This window comes from Pongo pygmaeus, chromosome 9 (genome assembly GCF_028885625.2).
Source record: "Pongo pygmaeus isolate AG05252 chromosome 9, NHGRI_mPonPyg2-v2.0_pri, whole genome shotgun sequence".
Lineage (NCBI taxonomy): Eukaryota > Metazoa > Chordata > Mammalia > Primates > Hominidae > Pongo > Pongo pygmaeus.
In genome coordinates, this window is record NC_072382.2 from 13,755,931 (window position 1) to 13,770,495 (window position 14,565).

Genomic DNA, 14,565 nt, shown 5'->3' on the forward strand with positions numbered 1-14,565 from the left:
GCTGGTAGTGGGAGGCTTCGCGTTCACCTGAACATTTCCGCCTCCTCTGGATGGGGGATGAGAGGCGGGGCTGATGCATCGCCCCAGTCCTAGACCCTGACTTCGGACTTGGAGAAGAAACGCCGAGGAGGAACGGGAGTTAGGGGGCTAGCATCTTGGCGGGCTGGGAGCCGCTCACCCCTGGCCTCCGGACTTCACTTCCCAGGAGGCCTCGCGCGCGACTGGAAGTGCTGCGAGCCTATAAGAAGGCGAGGCTGCGCCCGCCGCTTGTTCTGGGGTGGCATTGCCAGCCGGCTGTAGGCATTTGGGGCAGTGTCTTCTGCATCTCCTAGGAACCTCGGGAGCGGCAGCTCCGGCGCCTGGTAGCGAGAGGCGGGTTCCGGAGATCCCGGCCTCACTTCGTCCCACTGTGGTTAGGGGTGAGAAGGATCCCGGGGCTGGGAGTTCAGGGACCTGGGTTCGAATGCTGGCTCCGCTGCTATCTCGCTTCGCACTGTCGCGACCCCCTTGCTCGGCCTCAATTTTCTCTTTTAGAAAGTGGGCACCTTTCTCTGCGCTCTTCCTTCCAACGTGGTGGTTATAAAGGCACGAAAGCTCTTCAGAGGACGCAGAAAGCAGCTGGAGCTCTTCGCCCCAATTTTCATCCATTGTTAGCTGGCACGAGCACCCAGCAGAGGAGTCAGGGATCACCCCTCGGGTGCCTGGAACGGTTCTTTGGATACCTGAGCTGGACCTAGGCACAGGCGGAAGTCCGGGTCTGTAATTATTCCGGTGCTAAGGGGTAACTTGTTCACCTACCTCCTTGGCTGGAATATTGAGCCCTTCACTCCTGATGTTCCTAAGGAATCCTCAGAGCTGAGAGGGAGTGGACCCGAATTCCTGTACCAGCTCTGCCACTTACCTTGGCTAAGTCATTTTCTTGTTTTGGGCCCCAGTGTTACAGTGGTTTTGATTTGTAAGATGAGGGTTTAGGACTTGTATCCTAAATCTGGTCCTCAAGATTCTTGAAGTCCCCCAGTCCATCGGGGAGGGAGAACAACAAACTGATTTTCTACCCCTTCATTTATTTGTAGTTCTAAATTATAAAAGTAACACTGCAAGAGTTTGGAGTAGAGCCTTTTTCTTTTTTTTCTGAGACAGAGTCTTACTCTGTCGCCCAGGCTGAAATGCAGTGGCACGATCTTGGCTCACTGCAACCTCTGCCTCCCGGGTTCAAGCGATTCCCCTGCCTCAGCCTCCCAAGTAGCTGGGATTACAGGTGCCCGCTACCGTGCCCGGCTAATTTTTGTATTTTTAGTAGAGAAGGGGATTCCCCATGTTGGTCAGGCTGGTCTCGAACTCCTGACCTCATGTGATCCGCCCGCCTTGGCCCCCCAAAGTGCTGGGATTACAGGCGTGAGCCACCGCGCCCAGCCTGAGTAGAGCCTTTTTCTAAGACTAAGGGCTGGATGGGAACTAGCATTTCTTACCCCTGGACCTGACCTGTTTTAGCTTAGCCGGGAGAATCCTTTTTCGCAAGAAATTAATAATATTTTGTGACGTGGAAATTATGTGAAACTCAGACTTCAGTGTCCATAAATAAATATTACTGGAACACAGCCGTGGTGCTCATTTGTTAAGATATTTATGTGGCTGCTCTTGCACGGGCAGAGTTGATGACATAGTTGTGACAGAGACCATGTGCTCTACAAAGCCTAGAATATTTACTACCCGGACCTTTACAGAAGAGCTTGCTGACTGCTGCCTTAGAATGGGGCTCTGCAAAGCAAGGGCACAACAGGAGGCCGAACCATAGTGAGCACACCCTGGGATCACAGCCCAGCCTGCCCTCTTAGAACAAATGAGAGGATATTTTCAAGCATTTGCATTGCAATTTTCACTGTTTTTTTGTTTTGCTTTGTTTTCGAGACAGAGTCTAGCTCTGTTGCCCAGGCTAGAGTGCAGTGGTGCAATCTCGGCTCACTTCAGCCTTCTCCTCCTGGGCTCAAGCCATCCTCCCACCTCAGCCTCCTAAGTAGCTGAGACTACAGGTGCATGCCACCATGCCCAGCTAATTTTTTTTTTTTTTTTTTTTTTTTTTTTTTAAGAGATGAGGGCTCACTGTTGCTCAGGCTGGTCTGGAACTCCTGGGTATTTATTTATTTATAGACAGAGTCTATCTCTGTTGCACAGGCTGCAGTGCAGTGGCGTGATCTTGGCTCACTGCAACCTCTGCCTCCTGGGTTCAAGCAATTCTCGTGCCTCAGCTTCCCGAGTACCTTGGACTACAGGCGCATGCCACTGTGCCTGGCTAATTTTTGTATTTTTAGTAGAGAGGGGGTTTCGCCATGTTGGCCAGGCTGGTCTCGAACTCCTGACTTCAGGTAACCCACCTGCCTCGGCCTCCCAAAGTGCTGGGATTACAGGCATGAATCACTGTGCTGGTCTTTCACTGCATTGTTCCTTTTCTCCTGCTTTGCTCTATTTCAGGAAGTGGGAGGGCTTATCTGTGTATGGTGAGCAGGGCAATATAACTTTGCAGCTCTCTGTCAGGAAAGTGTGCCCAGGGTCTATTCTAAGTCTCACAGAGCAGTAAACCAGGACCTCTTCTAGGGTGTGGCTACAGATCCTTTTGGACTGCATTTACTTTTTCCTTTTACAAAGAAAAAAAGAACAGTTGTGGAAGTAGATACTGTCAGATGAGTGAGCCTGCTGATCAAGATCTCTTACATTTCACTGAGGGATGGAGAGTGTTTTAGGTGAACATCTGGTGACCTGAAACATCCTCTGCCCTTGGAGGAATTGAGGAGGCAGTTCTGAGGCTGGGTAGCAAATCTCTGAGTTAAGTAGTTGAGTCACAAAGCTTCTAGGAAGCTGGTGGCATGATTTTCTCCTGCCAGCTTCATGGAAGCTTTTTCTCCGCAGCCCTTGGACCTTCTTTTTTTTTTTTTTTTTCTTTTTGAGACAGTCTCGCTCTGTCCCCCAGGCTGGAGAGCAGTGGCGTGATCTCGGCTCACTGCAACATCCACCTCCAGGGTTCAAGTAATTCTCCTGCCTTAGCCTCCCTGGTAGCTGGAATTACAGGCGTGCGCCACCACACCCAGCACATTTTTGCATTTTCAGTAGAGACATGGTTTCACCATGTTGGCCAGGCTAGTCTCAAACTCCTGACCTCAGGTGATCTGCCTGCGTCAGCCTCCCAAAGTGCTGGGATTACAGGCTTGAGCCACCGTGCCTGGCCGGACCTTCCTTTCTCAGAGATTACTGCCAACTTGGGTCACCTTGTGAAAGTCCAGCATCTTTACCTAAGTAGGTGGACCCCTAGCATGGGGAGAGCTGGCATGGCATGGCTGAGGGCCACTGAGAGGCCTGGGCAGGCACAAGGAACATGAGCCGCATGTTAGTAGTTAGGATGAAGTGCGTGACAGCAATGACTAAGAATTCTATATATATATATATATATATATATATATATATATTTTAGACGGAGTCTCACTCAGTCACCAGGCTGGAGTGCAGTGGCATGCTCACTGCAACCTCCGCCTCCCGGGTTCAAGCGATTTTCCTGCCTCAGCCTCCCGAGTAGCTAGCTGGGACTATAGGCACGCGCCACCATGCCCAGCTAATTTTTTATTTTTAGTAGAGACGGGGGGCGGGGGTTCACCATGTTGGCCAGGATGGTCTCGATCTCTTGACTTCATGATCTGCCAGCCTCAGCCTCCCAAAGTGCTAGGATTACAGGTGTGAGCCAACTCACCCAGCCTATTTTTTTTTTTTTTTTTTTTTTTTTGAGATGAAGTTTTGCTCTCATTGCTCAGGTTGGACTGCAATGGCACAATCTTGGCTCATTGCAACCTCTGCCTCCCTGGTTCAAGCAATTCTCCTGCCTCAGCCTCCCGAGTAGCTGGGATTACAGGCGCCCACCACCACTCCCGGCTAATTTTGTATTTTTAGTAGAGACCGGGGTTTCACCATGTTGATCAGTCTGGTCTCGAACTCCTGACCTCAGGTGATCCACCTGCCTCAGACTGTCAAAAAGTGCAGGATTATAGGCGTAGGCCGTCGCGCCCAGCCAAGAATTCTAATACTTGACTTCTACAGTGTGCTACATTCATTTTCTCATTTGATCTGACCACCTGTGGTCAAGGAAGCAGCGTGGGCCTTGAAGCTAAACATACAGGATTTGGAACTCCCCACCCACTCTCACTGGGTCCTCATGCTAATTACTTATCTCTCTCAGCCTTAGTTTCCTCATGGAATAATATGCCTCCCAGGGTTAAGAGGAGTAAATGGGATCTTGTGTGTAAGGCTCTGGTGCTCGTAGCTGGTGTTCATTATTCTTATTGTTCAAGTACTCTTATTGCCATAACTTTCTTGCAGGTGAGTCCTGCAAATGTTAAGTGATTTGCTCAAGGTGCCCATTTTGCAGGAATTGGAGCCCAGGCCAGTTCTCTGAGCCTATCATTAGGGCTAAAGGTGAGCAGTCAAATGTTTTACCTCCATGGGGGCTATTGGCTATTCTATTAGCTGGTTCCGAGTGAGGGACCTCAATGCAGGAAGCCACACTGTTGCTTTCTTGGTGTGAGTCCATGGGACAGGGTGACTGCCTTGATGCCTGGGCCCGTGCTGCCTACATATTAGCTGAAAGCAGGGCCAATCCTGCAGCTTTGCCCACTTGCCTAGCGTTTAAGAGCAACTGCTCAGGGCTTTCAGCATTTGCCATGCCTGAAACCAGAGTTGGTTTCTGGGTTTATCAAGGACTTGCGGAAATCTCAAAATAAATCTCTTGCTTTCTGGACCATGAGTTGTTGCTTCCTCTTTTCTTCTCTGGACTTTCCCCAGAGGAAGAGAAAGCAGAAGTCTCAGGGCTGGAGACAGCTGAGGAGCATCAGCTGGTTCAAGGTGTGGAGTGTGGGCAGTGGAGTGAAGGCCTGGTTACCTCTCCAGTGAAGATTAGCCCCATAGAGCTCACTCTATGGGGAAGAACTTTTCTGACTCCTTCCTGTCTAGGGTAATAGTGGGGTGTTTGCTCTTTTCAGATTGTAATTTTTGCCTTCTTATGTTAGAACCCAAGGCCTGGGCATTTGTGTGATTTAGCCTGGATTTTGATTCCTGTCCCTTTTTTCCTGGGGGGTATGGGGTGGTAATTCTTTACCTTCTGGTCCTGTGAGGGGAGAGGAATCCTAGGACTCTGGGTCTTGGGCCTTGGCATCTGGCCTTCGCCAGGGCCAGCCATAGCCTTGAGCTTGCTGCTGTGTCTGGGCACTGCCAGGTGCTGGGGTGGGGCCTCAGTCATTGTGACTGAATATCAGGCCCACCCAGGCATTGAGGCCTCGGGCAGGGGGTGGTGCCCAGGCTGATACAGGGGAACTGAAGCAAAAAGATTCCATCCCACAGGCCAAGAGCGAAATCAGTGTTACCTCCTTTAGCCAGAGAACTGGGTGCACCTGAGCCAGTGGAGACTTGTGACTTCTCCTTCTTCTAGGAGTGCGTGATCAGAATGGTGTCAGGACGGTTCTACCTGTCCTGCCTGCTGCTGGGGTCCCTGGGCTCCATGTGCATCCTCTTCACTATCTACTGGATGCAGTACTGGCGTGGTGGCTTTGCCTGGAATGGCAGCATCTACATGTTCAACTGGCACCCAGTGCTTATGGTTGCTGGCATGGTGGTATTCTACGGAGGTGGTGAGTAATAGGTCAGGAAGGGAGGCGGGATAGGGCCCAGGCTGGACAAAGCTGCACTTTCCCTCTCCAAGGCTGGCCTTTGTAAATGTTGGGTTTGGGGCTATGGGGGTAGAGTGGGTTGGGCTGTCTCTGGGCCCAGCTGTCATTTGGGGGAGGAAGGGGTTAAGACGGGGGGCATCTCAGAAGGGTGGCTTCACAGATACTCTAGGGCAGGAGTTGGCAAACTTTCTGTAGAGGGTCAGATAAATATTTCAGTTTTGCAAGACATAGAATCTGTGTTGTAGGTACTCAGCTCTGCCACTGTATTGTGAGAGCAGCCATAGACAACACATAAACACAAGTGTGGCTCATGTGTTCCAATAAAGCTTCATTTGCAAACATAGGTAGCGAGCTAGATTTGGCCTTTGAGCTGTAGTGTTTTTTTTTTTTTTTTTTCTAGACAGAGTCTTGCTGTGTCGCCCAGGCTGGAGTGCAGTGGCGTGATCTCAGCTCACTGCAAGCTCCACCTCCCGGGTTTGCGCCATTCTTCTGCCTCAGCCTCCCGAGTAGCTGGGACTACAGGCGCCTGCCACTGTGAGTGGCTAATTTTTTTGTGTGTTTTTAGTAGAGACAGGGTTTCACCGTGTTAACAAGGATGGTCTTGATTTCCTGACCTTGTGATCCCGCCTACCTCAGCCTCCTAAAGTGCTAGGATTACAGACCTGAGCCATCACGCCTGACCTGAGCTGTAGTTTTTAACCAGCTCTAGAAACAGGAGATTGAAGCCTCTCATGGTTTAGTCAGGCCACCGAATGAGGGACTTGCTTGCTTTTCCGGGATGCATCTTTTTTTTTTTTCTTTTTTTGAGATGGAGTTTTGCTCTTGTCGCCCAGGCTGGAGTGCAATGGCGCGATCTTGGCTCACTGCAACCTCCACCTCCTGGGTTCAGGCCATTCTCCTGCCTCAGCCTCCCAAGTAGCTGAGATTACAGGTGCCCGCCATCATGCCCAGCTAATTTTTGTATTTTTTAGTAGAGACGGGGTTTCACCATGTTGGTCAGGCTGGTCTCGAACTCCTGACCTCAGATGATCCACCCGCCTCTGCCTCCCAAAGTGCTGGGATTACAGGCGTGAGCCACTGCGCCCAGCCTGGGATCCATCTTTGTAATCTTTGTCCCATGCTTTCAAATCTGTGCCTTAGGGCCCTGGTGAGCCTCATTTTCCCCATTTGTAAAATGGCAATACGATGCCATTGATGATAGCAGCTTACCATGTGCAGTTCACATATATCATCCCATTTTGTTCTTACAAGTTTGTGAGGTGGGCTCTGTTATATCCCTCTTACAGATGAGGAAATTGAAGTTAGACAGGAGAGGCCAGGCCAGGCGCGGTGGCTCACACCTGTAATCCCAGCACTTTGGGAGACTGAGGCGGGCGGATCATGAGGTCAGGGGATCGAGACCATCCTGGCTAACACAGTGAAACCCCGTCTCTACTAAAAATACAAAAAATTAGCCGGGTATGGTGGCAGGCACCTGTAGTCGCAGCTACTTGGGAGGCTGAGGCAGGAGAATGCTGTGAACCTGGGAGGCGGAGCTTGCAGTGAGCCGAGATTGCGCCACTGCACTCCAGCCTGGGTGATAGAATGAGACTCTGTCTCAAAGAAGAAAAAAAAAAGAAAGGAGAGGCCAAACAGCTAAGAGGCAGAGCCTGGATTTGGACCTATGTTGCCTGACCTTAGTACCTGTGTTGACCGCCAGCCTCAGTTGTGACAATTCAGTTTGATGAAACGATGACTGTCACGATGCTTTTTAGCCTAGAAACCGCAAACAAGCTGAATTTATTATTGTAAAAATAGAATGAGAGGTCCAAGAAACCTGCTTCCCCCCTCCACTTTTTTTTTTAGGAGACAGATTTCCCTCTTTTTCAGGCTAGAGTGCAGTGGGACGATCATAGCTTGCTGCAGCCTTGAACTCTTCAGCTCAAGTGATCCTCCCACCTCAGTCCCCCAAGTAGCTGAGAGAACAGGCATGTGCCACCATGCCTGGGTACTATTTTTTATTTTTATTTTTTGTGGAGACAGGATCTTGCTATGTTGCCCAGGCTGATCTTGAACTTCCGGCCTCCCAAAGTGCTGACATGAGTCACCGTGCCCAGCTCTCCTCCCTTTTTAATTTGAATCTATTTATTTCTCTCTGTGGCCCAGGCTAGACTGCAGTGGCATCATCATAGCTCACTGTAACCTCAAACTCCCGGCCTCACGCAGTCCTCCCACCTTGGCCTCCCAAAAAGTGCTGGAATTACGGGCATGAGCCACCTTGCCCGACCACTCCTCCCTTTTTAGCTGGCCCTTCTCTCTTCCCTTCATGGCTGTTATCCCACAAATCATGGGAGGATAGAAGATGCCGAGGTGTTGATACCAGTGCCCTAGCATCTCCTGTTCCCTTGCTGGGAAGCTGTGTAGGATCCTATCAGGGTTATTCCCTGATGTCTGGGTGAGCTCGAGGGGAGAGGCTGAGCCCTGGGACTGCTCTCTCCTGCAGCGTCACTGGTGTACCGCCTGCCCCAGTCGTGGGTGGGGCCCAAACTGCCCTGGAAACTCCTCCATGCAGCGCTGCACCTGATGGCCTTCGTCCTCACTGTTGTGGGGCTGGTTGCTGTCTTTACGTTTCACAACCATGGAAGGATTGCCAACCTCTACTCCCTGCACAGCTGGCTGGGCATCACCACTGTCTTCCTCTTCGCCTGCCAGGTGGGTTCTCTCTCTTCTCCTCCTCGAGGTTCCCAGAGCCATGAGCTCTGGTTGGGGGTTCACTTGCATGAATACCAAATATTCTTTCTGCTCACTGCTTGGAGAGAGACTTGCAGGTTGTATCTTGTAGAACTGACAGTTTATTCAAGGGCTGTGGGAGGTCAGTGGCCTGAACTTACCCTGTTCCTTTTATCCCTCCCATTGCCCGTCTTTCGTCCCAGAGCCCTCTCTGCTAACTTTATCATGGCATGCACCATGCTGACTCTAATCAGCCATCTGGCTTCCACTTTCCCCACTCCCACCTCTGTGAACCAAAAGAATTCTTGAAGTGGTTTCCATATTCTGATCTCAGGCCTGTGCAAGTGAAGAGTTTTATGAGCAAGGACTGGAAGGAACCAGAGACAAACAAGGTGGTTGGGTTTTCTGGGAGTGGGATGGTAGCTAAGCATGTCATTTACTGTTCTTGTTGCTTGGGTAATAGGCCACAATGAGGAAGCTAGCATGGTAGTGGGCAATGCCTGGTGGGAGGGTTTCAGTTGTGAAAGAAGAGCTAGGGAGCAGAGATGGGGAGGAGGCGCTGGTGGGGTGGGATGTGCTTTGGTCACACACAGCACAGTCGGGTGCGTCCTCCCTTTTGTCCACAGTGGTTCCTGGGCTTTGCTGTCTTCCTCCTGCCCTGGGCGTCCATGTGGCTGCGCAGCCTCCTAAAACCTATCCACGTCTTTTTTGGAGCCGCCATCCTCTCTCTGTCCATCGCATCTGTCATTTCCGGCATTAATGAGAAGCTTTTCTTCAGTTTGTGAGTGCAGTGGGGTCCCCAACTCTAAGGTGAAGAGGAGGGAATAGGGTCTTCAAAAGATACACCCTGTGATCACAGGACTCACCCAAGGGAGGAGAGCTTTTGGGGTTGGGCCCACTCCTGATCTGGAAGGTAACAGAACTGATCTTTCTTTAGGTTGAAATTGGTAAGTCAGCAGATATTTATTGAGCATCAGTTTGATTTAGCACCTGTTGTGTGTCAGAAACTGTACTAAGAACCTTACATTTAATCCTGTCAACCACCCTACATCATTGGTATTGTTGTCATTGCCATTTTCTTTCTTTTTTTTTTTTTTGAGATGGAGTCTCACTCTGTCGCCCAGGCTGGAGTGCAGTGGCACAATCTTGGCTCACTGCAACCTCCACCTGCTGGGTTCAAGCAATTCTCCTGCCTCAGCCTCCCAAGTAGCTGGGTCTACAAGTGTGTGCCACCATGCCTGGCTAATTTTTTGTATTTTTAGTAGAGACGGGGTTTCACCATGCTGGGCAGGCTGGTCTCAAACTCCTGTCCTCATGACCTGCCCGCCTCGGCCTCCCAAAGTGCTGGGATTACAGGCGTGAGCCACTGCACCTGGCCGTCATTGCCATTTTCAATTGAGGGAACAGATTCTGCAATAGGACTGTTCAGATAAAAAGAAAAAAAAAAAGAGGGAACAGAGGGATTACATAACTTACCCAAGGGCACACAGCTAGTAAGTGGCAGAGCTGGGACTCAGGTTAGGCAGTCTGACTCTAGAGCCTTGCATGCCTGACCACTACTGTCCATTCTTTTGAGGCAGTGGGGTATAGTGAATAGCAACTACGACTTAAGGTCAGACCTTGGTTTCGAACTTGGCTGTGCCATTTACTAGTTATGCAACTAGTTATTTCATTGCTTTGAGCTTCAATTTCCTCATGGGTAAAAGGATTATTACAGCTGGGTGCAGTGGCATGCACCTGTAGTCCCAGCTACTAGGGAGGCTGAGGTGGAAGGAGTCCAGCCTGGGCAACAAAGGAAGACCCTCTCTCTCCTTTTATCCCCCCGGCCAAGAGATAGCATCTCACTCTGTTGCCTAGGTTGGAGAGCAATGGTGTGACCGTATTTCACTGCAGCATCAAACTCCTGCACTCAAGCGATCTTCCCAATTTAGCCTCCCAAGTAAGCTAGGACTACAGGCATGGACCACCTCACCCAGCTAAGTTTTATTTTTGTAGAGACAGGATCTCACTATGTTGCACAGGCTAGTCTCCAACTCCTGGGGTAAAGCAATCCTCATGCCTTGGCCTCCCAAAGTGCTGGGATTACAAGAGTGAGCCACTGTGCCTGGCTCATTATACAAATATTTGCAGGGACTTAGAAAGGGTGTTAAAATTCAGCTCGGTGCGGTGGCTCACGCCTGTAATCCCAGCACTTTGGGAGGCTGAAGTGGGCGGATCACGAGGTCAGGAGATCGAGACCATCCTGGCTAACATGGTGAAACCCCGTCTCTACTAAAAATACAAAAAATTAGCCAGGCATGGTGGCAGGCGCCTGTAGTCCCAGCTACTTGGGAGGCTGAGGCAGGAGAATGGCGTGAACCCAGGAGGCGGAGCTTGCAGTGAGCCGAGATCGTGCCACTGCACTCCAGCCTGGGTGACAGAGCAAGACTCTGCCTCAAAAAAAAAAAAAAAAAAAAAAAAAAAAGAAAGGGTGTTAAAATTCTAGATCATATGTGGCCCCGGGAAGGTTTTCTCACCCTCTCTTAGTGACATCGAGTCTCCCACTAGACAAAAATAGGTGGAAAAATCTCTCGAGGGCTCACATTGTTTTGTCATCTTCAGGAAAAACACCACCAGGCCATACCACAGCCTTCCCAGTGAGGCGGTCTTTGCCAACAGCACCGGGATGCTGGTGGTGGCCTTTGGGCTGCTGGTGCTCTACATCCTTCTGGCTTCATCTTGGAAGCGCCCAGAGCCGGGGATCCTGACTGACAGACAGGTATGGGTTCCAGTCCCACATTCCAGGGTGGGACAGGACCAGGTCTAGAGAAGGATCTCCCACGAAAGGCTGGGGCCTTGACAAGAAGACTTAGCACAGTAGGAAACCAAGTAACTTGAGGGTGGAGTTAGGGTGGCTGATGGGGAGCACTCGTCCCAAACCAGCGCAGCCCAGCGAAATGCTGGGACTCCCCAGTCTGTCCATTGGGAGACAGAATTTCCCCCCCAAATCACTGTGGTGGGGTGAAGTGTGGCCTTATCTTCTTCCACAAGGAAGGGCTTGACTATGACAAGGGTGTGTGATTTCTCCTTTACCAGCCTGGGGGCTATTCTAGTGGGATGGGTGCCTGGTGACCGGCTGAGTGCTCACAGCAGGTCTTGATGGGATGTAGGGAGGTGGGGTGTGTACCAGGCTCAGGGACTTTGGGGCTTCCCTGAGGGATTTGGTGGCTTGGGTGGGGACCACCCTGCAGGTTGGGGGTCTGTCTGAACAGCTTGGGCCTGGTGTGGCTTCTGCATCATGTCATTAACTCCTGGGCATCTGCTTCTCTTTCCAGCCCCTGCTGCATGATGGGCAGTGAAGCAGCAGGAAGGGGCTCCCAGGAGCTCCTGGTGGTGCAGCCTGTGCTCCCCTCAGAAGCTCTGCTATTCCCAGGGCTCCCGGCTGGTTTCAGCAGGCGACTTTCTTCGACTGCTGGGCCCAGACTTCTTGCCTGGGTGCTGGCCTGCCCTCTCCGGCCGCTTGCTGCCTGTCTGCTTTTCTTGGTGGCTTTGCCTGGGTGCTGGCCTGCCCTCTCCGGCTGCTTGCTGCCTGTCTGCTTTTCTTGGTGGCTTTGCCTGGGTCCTGGCCTGCCCTCTCCGGCCGCTTGCTGCCTGTCTGCTTTCCTTGGTGGCTTTGGCTTCTGTACTCCTTGGCATCAGCCTCTCTGGTCCTCCATTCACACGAGGTCCTCCTTGCTCTGGCCACTCTTGCTGCTCCTGTCTGAAGAAATCAGACTGATTTCCTCTTAAGACTCCTAGGGATGTGGTGAAGAGCTGGGACTCAAGTGCAGTCCACTGTGAACCATGAGGGAGGTGAGGTGTCTGTCCACTTCCCCCATAAAGGTGTGCGTTTCAGTTAGGCTGCCCCGCCACAGAGCAGGCTTCATCTGCTCTGCCATCCAGCCCCATCTGGATGTCAGGTGGGGTGGAGACATCATGGGGTGATTGCAGAAGGGGGGAGTGGCAGCCCACGCAGCTTCTGCTGAGGAGCTGACCGCTCTGAGCTGTTCTGTTTCGTACTGCTGCTCTGTGTCTGCATGTATCGTGACCGTGCGGCTCCACCTCTTCCAGCTGCTGCTGCAGCTGAGGCCTGGATCCCGGTCTTTCCCTGTGACTTACGTGCCTGTCACCGGCAGGCAGCCCTACAAATCCTGGTGACCTGCTCTCCCAAGAACACAGCCTGTCCCCAAATGTCCCAGTAGCGATGAGTAACAGAGGTGGCTGTGGACTTCCTTTACTTCTCCTTGCTGGATCAGGGCCTTTCTGCCTCCTGCTGGGCAGGTCCAGCCTTGCTCTCTTGGCAGGGCCCCAGGCCCTCTGATCACTCTACAGCTCACCATGCAACTGATGCCAAAGTTGTGGTGTCCTGTGTGCAGCAGCCCTGGGAGCCATTGCCACCTTCAGAGGGGTTCCTTGCTGACAGCCACATTGCTTCACCTGCCCCCACCATGGCTGCTTGCCTGGCCCAACCCAGTGTTCTGTGCCATGCTAGAGCTTGAGCTGTTGCTCTTCTTCAGGGGAGGAAATAGGGTGGGGAGGGGGAAGGGTCTTGCTCCTCTCCTAAGTATTGCTGCTGTGGCTTTTTTGCCTTCTCCAAAGATGCACTGCCAGGTCCCAAGCTCCAGACTGCTGTGCTTAGTAGGCAAGTGAGAAGTCTGGGGTTTGGAGCCCACCTATTCTCTGGCAGCATCAGCATCCTACTCTCTGGCAGCATCAGGCCAACGTCCACCCCAGCCTCACATTGCCAGATGTTGGCAGAAGGGCTAATATTGAACGTCTTGACTGGATGGAGCCTTCAAAGCCACTGGGATGTCCTCCAGGCACCTGGGTCCCATGACCAGCTCCCTGTCTCCATAGGGGTAGGCATTTCACTGGTTTATGAAGCTCGAGTTTCATTAAATATGTTAAGAATCAAAGCTGTCTTTGTTCAGGCTGCTGTAACAAAAATATAATAGCCTGGGTGGCTTAAACAACAAGCGTTTATTTCTCACAGTTCTGGAGGCTACAGACATCTAAGATCAAGGTGCTGGCAAATGTGGTGTGTGGCAAGGGCCAGCTTCCTCAGAGACCGTCTTCTCACCATAACCTCACATGGTGGAAAGGGTGTAAGAGCTCTCTGGGGCTCCACCCTCATAACCCAATCACCTCCCAAAGGCCCCACGTCCTAACACTACCATAGTGGGGGTGAGCCTTTCAACACCCCATAGTGGGGGTGAGCCTTTCAACACAGGAATTTGGGGGGGACACAAACATTCAGTCTCTAATAATGGCCCTCTGATGAAATGATGCTGTGGTTAAATGAGTTCTGGGCCAATTTGTAAAAGCCTCAGGACAGGTCTGACCCTCACAGACCTAGGGAGGGGCCAACCGGAAGGCACCAAAGATCCACATGATCCTCTGTCTTCATGGAATGGCATGTGTGGATTCACATGCAGCTCATTTATGTGCGGATGTCCTTAACAGCTAATGGCAAGTGCTTATCTCACGAGGAAGGAAATTTTTCCTATTTCATAATCTGAGAAAACAAGACTCAAAAAGGGTGACTAGGTTGAGGTCACCCAGCCAGGAAATGACAGAGCTGGGATCCACGGGATCCACAGGCCACCGTCTGAGGCCAGCCTCCTTCCCAGCTGCTGGGCACACACTCCTGTGCATTTGGATGCCTTGTGGTCAGTGACGTATGGTGCAGCCGACAGACAGGACCCTGGGTAGAGAAACCCAGGCACTCGGGGAGCCTGCAGCCAAATTTGGGCCAAGTAGGTGATGGGGGTTGGGGGGGCAGGAGGCTCTTTCCTACCAGCTAGTGGTGGAGCAGGTGACCTGGGAGGGGCTGGGGACCCAACCCTTGTGATAACCGTAACTCTCAGTGAGTGAGCACTTGGACTGTGCTGGGCTTTATCTTCATCAATTCATTTGAATCCTTTCATGTCCCCGTGAGGTAGGTACCATTCTGATTTTACAGATCCGAAGGGGCTAAAATATAGGCCTTAGCTCATGTAGCTGGGTTAAAGCAGAACCAGATTTCAGATCATGTGTATGAGTCAACAGCCAGTGCCTTTAACCACTCCCTACCCTACGTGTGTGCCAGGCATGTGCTGTTTGTCTCCACATGCACAGAGTGCCCCTGCTCACCCTG

The 14,565-nt window shown here is 51.5% G+C and overlaps 1 protein-coding gene across 4 annotated transcripts; it reads left to right on the forward strand.

Moving 5' to 3' along the window:
- Positions 1 to 283: 283 nt before the first annotated feature.
- Positions 284 to 13,345, forward strand: LOC129008927 (lysosomal membrane ascorbate-dependent ferrireductase CYB561A3). 4 transcript variants are annotated; one of them, XM_054441425.2, is made up of 7 exons: positions 286 to 419; positions 4,360 to 4,455; positions 5,465 to 5,663; positions 8,185 to 8,393; positions 9,038 to 9,192; positions 11,013 to 11,169; positions 11,726 to 13,345. In XM_054441425.2, the coding sequence occupies exons 3-7, from the start codon at positions 5,480 to 5,482 to the stop codon at positions 11,747 to 11,749; spliced, it is 729 nt and encodes a 242-aa protein (XP_054297400.1). In that variant the 5' UTR covers positions 286 to 419; positions 4,360 to 4,455; positions 5,465 to 5,479; the 3' UTR covers positions 11,750 to 13,345. The 4 variants fall into 4 exon arrangements, with proteins under 4 accessions (XP_054297401.1, XP_054297400.1, XP_054297402.1 ...); XM_054441427.2 differs by having other exon boundaries at positions 309 to 419; positions 4,409 to 4,455; XM_054441426.2 differs by lacking the exon at positions 4,360 to 4,455 and having other exon boundaries at positions 284 to 419.
- The last annotated feature ends 1,220 nt before the right edge of the window (positions 13,346 to 14,565 follow it).